General features: G+C 40.2%; 1 protein-coding gene across 2 annotated transcripts in view; it reads right to left on the bottom strand.

Moving 5' to 3' along the window:
* Positions 1-11,491, bottom strand: part of LOC117955258 (roundabout homolog 1-like) — an 85,181-nt gene that overhangs the window by 46,172 nt on the left and 27,518 nt on the right. For both annotated transcript variants that reach the window (XM_034889618.1, XM_034889619.1), the window contains one exon: positions 10,258-10,584. In XM_034889618.1, coding sequence (XP_034745509.1) covers positions 10,258-10,584 — 327 coding nt within the window. The remainder of the gene's footprint in view (positions 1-10,257; positions 10,585-11,491) is intronic.

Here is an 11,491-nt window from a genome sequence, read left to right as displayed (position 1 = left end):
TAAATTGAAGAACGCTGGGGTAATTAGCTGCAACCAAAAGCATACAAATAGTCTTCTTTTTTTTTACCATGGCAACAAAAAGGATTGCACGGACGTATTTTTTGACTGGAGAAGTTTTGATACTACTATTTAAGTTGATATCTTTAAGGTATTGAGTACCAGTAAAAACACCTAGTTTTGACCTAATTGATCAATGAGAGGAAAGCAATTATAGATAGATGAGCTTCATTGTCCTTGCATGTATTTATACAACAAAACTCTGTTGTAGCAGTCCAATTTGCAGCATAAAAGTACGAGATCAAATATAAAATATATACACACTTAAACACACCTCACTATTGCCTATGACTATAAACATATTGTTACCCATAATATAAATATTTTAAAGATTAACAAAACATTATAAGTTGTAATTAACACACAATTTCATTTGTCATTAGTGCACAGAGGCCATTATTGCATTAAGCTTGGGGGTGACTTTCTATCTGCGTGTGTGTGAACGTGCGTGTTGTGTCTGTGCATGAGCGTGCGCGTGTGTGTGTGTGTGGGTGGGGGGAGGGGGGGGCTATGCTATTGTTTCTGCAGCCTGTCCACAGCTTTAGGAAAAAAAACTACTGGTTATACTGTATGAGGACATTGATTTTGTATTGCCACCGACTGTAAACATGTTAAGATTTGGGATCAAATCAAGTCTCTGCTTGGCATCAAAACCCTTATTATTATTATTGAAATCATTTAATCCTGTTTTGATTTAGATACATTTTGAATCTTTCAAGTGTTTGCCCCACTAATGTACCCTGAGTGGCCAGACAGACAGTTCCATTCAAATAGTAACAGGTGGTATTTATCTCATCTTCCATTCTTTCACTGACACATATATTATTCTGGTGGCCGACCAGTTGCTGACAGGTTGTCAAACAGTCAATTCAGCTGTTCATCCCTCCGACCTCAGAGACCTGTGACAACACTGCCATGATTACAAGCCCCAGAAACACCATTTCATCAGTGCAGGGTGGCAATGACATTCATTGTCCTAAAGGAAATGATTTACTTCACTAGAAAGAAGCTGATCAATCACTACTTAACAGTATACATAGTATCAGCTGAGCCCCAACACATTAATAACTACGAATACATATTATAATCACATTAGTCTGATAGATGAGCTGTAAACTCACAACTTGCAGTGGTTGAGTGTGCATGTGTGAGTCTCTAGAGAAAGTGAAAGTGAAACAGAAAACCTATTTGTTTCATTAGCATCATGCACATATTCCGAGTTGACATGTAAAACTAAACATTTTATTGCGCTGTTCCCCTGAAAATATATTAAACCGAAAAAATAAGAATTAGAATAATTTCAGCAGCCTACTAGCATATGTTTCATGCTTGATAGTGATAAATTGGCAGGAGATTGCTGTTATGAAAATAAGTTGAATCTGGACATGCTTTACATAACTCATATTAAAGATGAGGGTGGGGAGAAGACACAGATTGATGTCCTAAATTTGGCATGACAAATTAAATAAATATTTATACGTGCATTAGCTGGTTATAATGCATGTGTGTGGAGAAGCATTTATATGTGGGTAAATTAATAAAAAGTCCCAGTGCTAAGGGCTATATCGCTCTGAAGATCCTTTTAATTATCTTCCGTCCCTCTTCAGTGTCTCTTGGTTTTCCTTTACCTCTCAGCTTTATCCACTTCTTCAACTCCCTCTCCTTCATCTCATGCCGTCTGCATCTCTGCTTCTTTGTTATATCTCCGCAATAGCCTTGGGAAGTCTGGGAGAAACGATTAAGCGACTTTTCCACAGAGATTGGGAGAGTTGTGCAAACAGGGAGGATAGTTGTATTGGCAGAGTTTTGCATAATGCAATATTGCATTTTTTCCTATTTTATGGCACTTGAAGCTAATATGCTCAACATACTGAATATCTGAGAGAATTAATGCTATGGGAAGACTACTTGTACACATATGCAGTAATGGTGCTTGTAGATACTCTTACTAGATTGTTAGTTAGAAATAGATTGAAGAGATCTCACTGTGTCTATCTCACATAATACAAATGAAAAATATTGACCATGATGACACAAAGAATTTACTTTCTGGGTGTGGAAGGAAGCTGCCAGCTAAGCAAACAGACGGATTGTGAATATTAATTATTACTACATCCACACACCACATACCAACACAATTAATTGAAAAAACATTGAAATTGCATATTTGAAATTTGCAATGCCAACATCACAAAGGCTGTTCATGAACAAAAGATCACGTGTAGAAAAAGCACAGCCCCTTAAAGCGGAAGTGTGGTGATACAAGGCAAGTTCAGACACATTTGGCACTATTTTTTTAATTTTTCAGGTGCTAAAGAATTAATCTAATTCAAATAATCGTAGCTTTTTTTGACGTGTGAAACAATATAACATTGACTTTAAAAAAATAGCGCCAGCGTCAAGATGAAAATGTACAGACACACCCTCGTTGTGGTGTAGTGACAATAATGGGGAACACATCACTGGTCATCAAAGCTTTCAGTAAGCAGCATCAACGACGGCAGCTCCATCAGAAACCTGTCTGTACATTCCAAAGTATTCCCGCAGGAGAGAGATGAAGCGTTGCTCCAGAAGGAGGAGGAGAGGGGGAGGAGGAGGGAAATGGCAGAAAATAGGGGATGCAGAACTGACAGCCATGCAGGCACAGGGAAGGTTGTAGTGCCTCGAAACTGTTCAACTCATTATTCAGCTTCCATTGAGGAACCACCCCCCCCTCCTCTCTCTCACTCTCTCTTTGTCCCCCATTTCGCTGCATGTTATAAATCACCACATCTGCAGCCTATTAGAGAAGATACCAGAATATTTGGTTGTGGCGGGTAAGCAGTAGGAGCAATACTGCATAAACAGTCTAATACTCTGGCAACTGCTCACATCCCGGATTCCAAGTGTCTGTGACTGCTTCTTTGTACTGTGATGTCTGTAATGCACTGCATCGAGATTCACTGAAGTGCAGTATGTCTCAGATTGCCCTGTATGGTTATTTCTCATCATTATTTATGTAAGCTGTGCTTTAATGCTCTGGTTTATCATCTAATGTGTGATCAAAATTAGGTTCTCGCCATATCCATTTTCATAATTGCTTCTTAGTTCATAACTACGCAGATGGTAATCAGCTTTACCTCTCAGGAAAACCAAACTCTTTCAGCTGGTTGGCTATATACCTGTATAGCAAACTGTTGTTTAATGAATTTGGCAAACCATTTAAAGAATGAATGCATCATGTCTGTATGATTTTTAATTTGTTTTCAATAGTTTTCTTTTGTTAAAGGAAAGAAAAACAGGAGGAAATATCTGAAATATGTATTGCTGTATTTGACTGACAGCAGTTGGCAGGCAGAGCCCCAGCAGGAGAATCAGTGAAAAGGTAATGGGCAGAATGTGTGTTGTTATCAGTGGTGGTGAGGAGTCAGGGCAACAACAGCATCTAAATGAGCCAAAGTGAAATTTGCAGGCATGTTTACATTGTGTTTAATATGCTGCAGCTGACCAGCTAATTAGCTGTCTGACATTAGCAGTGCACTTTTCCCCGGTGAATGCTTGTTCGAGCTAAGGTGCAGGACAAGACGTGTGTTCATATTTGTTAATTAGATAAGGAGGCGACATTAGCAGGAAAGCTGTTGACAACTATCTCCCCCCAGTCGTTGCTTTGTGCAATATTCTAGTTTGTTAAGTAAAAAATAAATGTGGATTAAAAAAAAAAAGATGTGTTGTCTATATTTCTTCACAACATTGTAAAAACAAACACTGTATTGAATTACAGGGCATTTTGGCTGTCTGGTGTTCATTCTGAATATTTGATTATGGTTGACTGTAACAGAGCAAAATGTCTGCCTCCTTCTAGATCACAGAAGAATTTTGATTAGCTTAATGATAGCCTAAAAAGTTGGCATTTTAATCATAACACTAACAAACAATCATCAAACTACAATTACACAGTGCACATCTGGGTGAGTGTTCATTTTTCATTTTCACGCCCTGAAGGGACTGTCAGAGTTGTAGTGAGCTTTTTTTTAAAAATAGAATTAGTTAACTTTTACCGGGTGATATGATACCACTTTAAGCAGATATTCTCAGAGAGCAGGCGGATAGCTTTGGCAAATTGGTTGAAATGAAAAAGCGAAACAACCTTTGACAGATAGCATTAACGCCGAGCACAGATATGGCTGGTGGGTGCTGTTGACTGTGGCGTTATGGAATGACAGATAGAGGATGGATAAGGCTAATATCTCAGCAAATGCCCAACTATCCCTCTTCTCTCAGTGACAGCAGGATTACTCGACCATGCCGTAAGCCTCTAATACTTGCACACTGACAAATTCACAAGTAAAGTATAGAGCACACTAGACATATCATAGTTTATCTCATTACAGGGTTTTTTGCAAGTTGTGACTTGATGATGGTTATTTTACTGTTACTTGCCATATTACAAATGAGCAAGACTGAATAGAATACATATGACATCAGAGTAACATGATACAGCACGCACTGAGTTTTATCGGAAATGGATAATATCTGTCTGCGTTACTGCTCCGAGGCTGCAGGGAAATGCAACCGGCACTGAGGTTCAGTGCTGTGCGGGAAAAGATTTAGTGTCGGGGGGGAAATGGACAACAACCAGAGCTGAGTGCATCACCCACAACCAAAGGATATCCAACAGGATTGGGACGGGTGTGAGGGTGCATGCAGAAGAAATTGAGAGACACCCAAAGTGTATGCTTAATGTCACCCACGTGTGAGCACACAGGGGCATACTGTAGACAGTCATTAACAGACAGGATTTTTGATTCGTCTCACACAGGCTGCCTTCTCCCTCCTGTGGTACGTCTGTCTCTGCTAGTCAGCAACTTATTCTCCAAAGATGAGCACAAAAGAGGAAAGTGGGAGAAGAAAAATTGCACAAACGCACAACATGGCCAATAAAGAAGGCTTCATACAGTATATCTGTAATGTAGAGGAACCTTCACTATTGCAGATAATTCCCAATGTCTGGCAGCTTATTATCACACATATAGCTAGACACTTCTTTTCTTTTCTTTTACTGGCAAGGCTAAGATGCATCCCTGCTGCAAAATACAAGCTCCTTTTTGGATGAGAAAGCGTAAAACAAAAACAAAGGGAGTTATAATTAATGGTTTAATTTAGTAATCTGTCAAAGAATATAAAGAGGTAAGGGTAAGTCCTTTCATTCCAGTCAAAGTAACTGTTGTTTCATTTGACACATGTGTGTATGCAGCGGATCCCTGACACAATGTACACAAAGACACACACAAAAGGAACACCTTCACATTCTGATAATACACACACCCAGGAGCCATATGGTCTTTGTCAGAAGCTCTTGAGTACTTCCCGTCTCTTCTTCCTTCACCGTCTCCTTCACTGCGAAGCCAAACAGACTCATTCCCTACGTCCTGACACTCTGGCACAAATCTGGCTCTTGGAAACGCTGAGCCCAGGGGAATATAGCGACTAAAATTGTTTAGACAATACTTGCAGTGCACTCGCCTCAGTCTCCAGACTGTAAACACAAACCAGCTGTCCCAGGAGTGTGATACTTATTCACTGACTGATCTAACCATAGGCTAACTGGTAGAGAACAAGGGAGGGGAAAACAGGATGAGGCACAAGAGGCTAGCACAGCGTTCACAGACTGTCACGGGTAATTGGAAGTAAACACTGATATCTATACAATGTGTCAGTTATTGTCTGTCAAACAATATCACTCCTAGTCCACACGGAGCGAAAATGACAACTTTCCTTAGACATCCCACTATACTGCCACTTAGGATCTTTTATTGCTGTTATCCAGAGTGACTACAGACAGGATGCAGTCAGGGACAGTGACAGCCATTTGAAGTGGGGAGCCATTAGTTAATGGATGGGGGCGGGCAGCGGGGGAAATGTGACCTCTGAGAATCCCCCTCTCTTTTCGCTGCCATATACGTCTCCTGCACCCGCTCGTTTCCAACAGAAGATTGCAATCAAAGAGGCGGGGATAGGGAGACAGACCACGGGTCCCACCTTAGGCTGCCAATCTCCCAGTATGACTGAGCTGCTCACATCCCATAATCCACTTCAGAGAGTAGGGTGTTGCATTGAACATGTCCGTCATGTTAATACGTTCATGTTATTACCACACACACCATTGCATGTCTCCCACTAGCTTTCCCTTTAAAAGATATGAATAGCAAAAAAATCTGCATACATAAAGAATGTTGACATATTCATACAGTATAGACATGTATGTTTTATATAAATTGTCTAAAAAGAAGAAGTGGATTTGTCCACTTTTACATCTCACTGATATCCATTTTGTTCCTTTTTGATGATTTTGTCTCTTGTCCTTTTTTTACTGGGAACCACATAATATTTTGTTAATCCATGGCTGATGCACAAACACTGAGTTGGCTATTCACATATTAAACATTTAATTTATTTGAAAAAAAACCTGAAAAAAAGCCTTCCAAAACTGGCTTGTTGTAATTTGGGTTACTCTGTTTCTAATGCTCTGTGGTGCACAATTAATCCAAATAAAGTTTTCTACATAAACATGGAGGGGCATGCACCATAGGTCGTTAGAAATCTAATCAAGACTGCTTCATTTTCCGTGTTAAATTGTTTTACTGACATTTACAGTATAATCCTCTTACATGAACATTATCTATAAGTTTAGCTGCCAACAAAGATATATCATAAAAGAACCTAAATAAATCAAATAAGAAGTTATGATTGTATTTGTAACCGCTTTCTAAAAAAGAAAAAAGTGTAAATTGTTGCTATAAAAACTATAAAGCACCCTGTTTGTATCTGTTCTGAGCGTATTATCCCAATAATATTAATTACATCATAGATAGTACGAGATAGACAGTACAGTATACACTACATGAGCTGTCATGTGGCTGTATCATTGTCTTTCCCTGTGGCTCATTACTTCATCGCTGCAGTGCTGTGGCCTAACCTTCAGCCCCGACGCACGCCTCACTTTTCTTTAGCAAATGGCAGTGTCCAATTAGTTTAGGAATATCATTTATTCCACTGCCTTACTGAACCTAAAAACAGGTCTACTAGCCAATAACCTTTAGAGTACACACGCTGACTTTGCCTTCACCTCAATAAAGCGCTCCATGATTGAATCAAGTGGCTAAGGTCAATAGGACATATGTTCATTTCCAGGGGCCTCAAGGGTCCCTGCAGGCAGAAAAAAAAATGCTGAGTGTCTTCTGTGACATTTATTGGATAGGAAGTAAGTTATATGTCTTTTTTCCCCTTTTTCTTCTCATGTCATCCATTTCCCTTTCAGAAAGGGCTCCACTAGACCATGTGTGTGTGCTTGTATGTGCTTCTGTGAGCATGTTGTGTGTGCTTACACAGTATTTCAACCCTGTGGTCACGCTTCAGGCACCGGCGCATACTACATCTGTCACTGTCTCTACCACGTCACCTCAATTTTCTCCAAACTAGTTTTACTTCTGTGCCATGAAGGACAGACACTCTCTCTCTCTCCCTCTCTCTCTCGTCTGTTCCCGTCTGTCTCTGTCACTCCTGTCCTGCTCCCATCACTTTCAGCCTGTCAGCCTGTCTTTTGTCAGCCATTTCCCCATTTTTCATCATCTCTCCTTTACTTCACTTAAATCAAAGTGGCACAACTTATAATACTGTAAATTCATTTGGAATTGAGTCAAGGCTTTTATAAGTAATTAATTTTCCATTATAGCTTTCACATTTACTTTGTCGATAAAAGATCAAATGAATAACGCTCAGTGGGATTTTCGTCAACGTGCTTCACTGCCTAGGTAGGGGAGTCCATGAACTCATCATATTATATAAAGTGACAAGATATTCAAGAGAGCCAATCATGCATATTAATTAGGACTATCTAATGTTTATTTTTAGGGACGGTTGCAGAACGTACATTATTGATTGTATTGACTTACACCATTAGATATTCAGCGCACTGGATGTATTGTCTACATGCAAACACTGAATTTGTGTTTTTCTAATAAACACATTAGATTTCATACAACCTCCGAATATTCTGCAGCCTGTTACATTGACAACCAGAACAACAGCCAACCAGATGTGCTCACCAAGAGCAGAAACACGGTGGTTAATTTTCAACATGTGCAAATGGGATGCCGTCTCTTAAGCAGTGTGTGTTTTACCTGTCTAGTACTGTGAGTGTGAACCAACTGTGCATGGTGAGCAGAGGAAACAGAAATGCCAAAGACTCAAGAGACGTGCACGCAGCTGTTGTGTTCACTGTTGCTGGATGTAAACTAACATGAAGCAGGAGGAGTTCACTGGTTCACTGTATATTGAAGGGAGAAAATAAGCTTTCTTTCAGCTTTTGAAGGCATTTGCTGGTCAATACAAATATGGGGAGGGCGGGGCTATTCCCTTTTTTGTATTGGGGGAGGTGTGATGATGCAGTTATAATATAATAATGTGTTGATGATTCAGCTATTGTGGCTACTCCTCATACTGGAAAATGATGCTGCTCTATTGTTGTGAGTGTCATCACATAGTATTTTATTGTATTATTTTTGTGTGTGGGTGTGTCGGCTGTTTGTCAAAGTAACTTATTCAAAAACATCAGCTTATTATGCATCACACAAAAAGAGTAACCAGAACTTTTCGCTTGAAACCCAGTTATTATTATGAATACAGTTTCCTAAAGTCCAAGCAACCTTTAAGCAGTTAGAACACTGCACAAAATTAACAACTTTTACATTAACAATACTAGACGAATGATCTGCCATGTTGGTCTATTGACAGAGTAAGGTCAGTCCTTCTTTTAACACTCCCCAGTCTCATAATCCTCTTATAAAGTCCCTAACTCAGCAGCACTGGCCAAAGGGGGTTCGGTTTTACTATCCAGCCCCAGGGTGAACCAAGCATCTGTATGTGACCTCTAAAGGATGGAGCAGGGAGACATAACTCATCCAGGCTGCTTCAACAAGTCCTCTCAGTGTTCCCCCTCCTTCAACCTTAAAACCTGACAGTAAATTTAGTGAACTCCGAGTAATAAACTCTCCCCCTAGAGGGCTGAGCTTCTCAGGGTTGTTGAGTGCTGATCTAGCATTAGCGTGATCCGTTTGACCATCTCTTTTATTGTAATTCAAAAGGTGAAAAGGATATTAGGGAGGTATCATATATTCTAAAACCTTTGCAAAATATCTGCCTAGGAGACGGAGCCTGGGTAGAGCCCGATAAGCTGACACAGCGGAGCGGAGCAGGGGATCGACAGTAAAGGATGGGGAGCTATGCAGTGTGTGAGGGCATGGCTGGGGTTGTTAACCCTTGTCACCAGCACTTCCTTATTTTAGTGCAGTCTTTACTCTTGTTGTTTACCGGATTCCAGTGCTTTTGTTCTTGCAGAACCTGTGTCCTGAATAAATTCACAGACCATCTGCACTATTACTCCAGCCTATTCTGATGGTCGTAAGCCCTGACCCTTGTCCTCTGCCCCCTACCCTCTCTCGGCTTTTACACAAGCTCCAGACCATCACTCTAACTAAAGTATATATACACACACATACGTTTGGTGCTGCATGCAACGTGACAAATTCCTGTCTGAGACATACTGCAGTGAAAGGCTGTTTAACTGGCAATGCCACAGACTAGACACTTCCAGCTCTACGATTTCGCGAGTTGACGCTGTCACCTGTTGGGAACACACTCAGCACTTGTTTAAACCTGGGGACTAAAGCAGACACACAGCTGTCACATCTGACAGGTGGGTCGCATGGTTAACTTCCACCTGTTACTCAACCATACATGGGCCATGTTGGAAGGAAAGTAACAAAATAAAACAGAAATTTGCATAATATGTTTCATGAAGAATTTGATCAATGCAATCGGTTCAGTCAAAAGTGAGAGTATGGGATGCATGTTAATGAGGATGCAAGTATTTTTTTCTTCTTTTTTTATCTTTGCTTCAGGACTTGCAGGAGAGTATCTAAAGGTCACATTGAGGAAATATTTTTCAGACTTTCTTTGAAGATGGATATTAAAATCCCCACTATCATCATGCAGAATAAGAGACTGAGAAATCAATTAAAATGCTTAAAAGAGCTGCGACAATTATTATCTGCAAATCTGCGTCTTATGCCTGGGTATTGGAGATAGTTGCACATGTGTGTTGCATCGCTTTTAACAGAATCATCAAAGCTCTCAGCATTGTAACATGTAAACAGAACTTACTGGCTACTTCCAGTGATGCATTGTGACTGATCGCCTGGCCCAGATAGTTTCGGGCAACGCACACGTAGCTGCCGTCGTCGGGCTTGCTCCGTCGTCCGTGGATGATACGTAGGAAGAAGAGGGACCCGCTGGGCAGCAGCATGCGGTGGGAGCGGGGGTTGTCGCGGTCCGTCTCAACGCGCTCCCCATCTTTGTACCATTCCACCGTGGGGGTTGGACGGCCCTCCGCCTTACAGTTGAGAGTGGCTGGTTCCCCTTTGGACACAATGAGGTCAGAGGGGTGCTCCACAATGCGGGGAGGGAAGTCTTCCTGGCGGAGACGAGACCCTAGAGAGGAAGCGGTGCAAAGTATGGATTACACAAAACACAATACAAAAGAGCCATAGTCAAATTCATTAAATAATCCTTCCATGCAATAAAGAGTAGTACTAATCAAAACAGCGACAGCTCTAAAGGAATTAGTTAAGGCTGTTATTACTGCTATGCAAGTGCCTCTTATTACCAATAACCCAGTTTGACAACATAATTACCACACAATTGCATGACACTCAACATTTTTGCTTATATTTTCACAGTTGAAACCCTATAAGGCATTGTAAATTTTAAAAATGCAATGCTGGCATGTGAAATCCACAGGAGTTATGTCTTTCAAAACATGTTTAGCCTTAAAACATGTATTTGCAAAAAAAAAAAATGTAATAAAAATGTTTAACTTGAAGGCTGAATTATAATGGGATTATGGGATTATCTGTGGCTTCACCAACACAATACTAAAGACAATGTCTCTGTTCATTTCACTGATTTATACATCCAGATTTAAACGTGCCTAAAACTTCTGCTACTACAGGTAACAATACAGGAAAGGCAAACATTTCAAAATGTATTATTATTTTTTGCACAGTACACTTCAATAGGGCCAAGGGAAATAAATATGGTGGAAATAAGATAAGATAATGTGTCTTCATGTAGCTATGTATTTTCAATAGATGCCTGAGATTCTGAGCAAAAGACACAAAATACCCATCCTCAACAGGAGCCATCACTCTCTGTCCTCCACCTATATATGTAGTTATGCTTTGTGTTAACCATTTCGATACAGTATTACCACAGACTCTAAAATCATTAAACCAGCCATAGAAATACGAATCAATACCTCCAACTATGCTCTCACTTACAACCACAAAATCACCTCTAATCCCAGATACACTGTAGCGATGTCAATCATTCTGGTCTT

Source organism: Etheostoma cragini, chromosome 13 (assembly GCF_013103735.1).
Source record: "Etheostoma cragini isolate CJK2018 chromosome 13, CSU_Ecrag_1.0, whole genome shotgun sequence".
Taxonomy (NCBI): domain Eukaryota; kingdom Metazoa; phylum Chordata; class Actinopteri; order Perciformes; family Percidae; genus Etheostoma; species Etheostoma cragini.
Note: the sequence above shows the minus strand (reverse complement) of the source record. Positions and strands in the feature narration are given on the sequence as shown.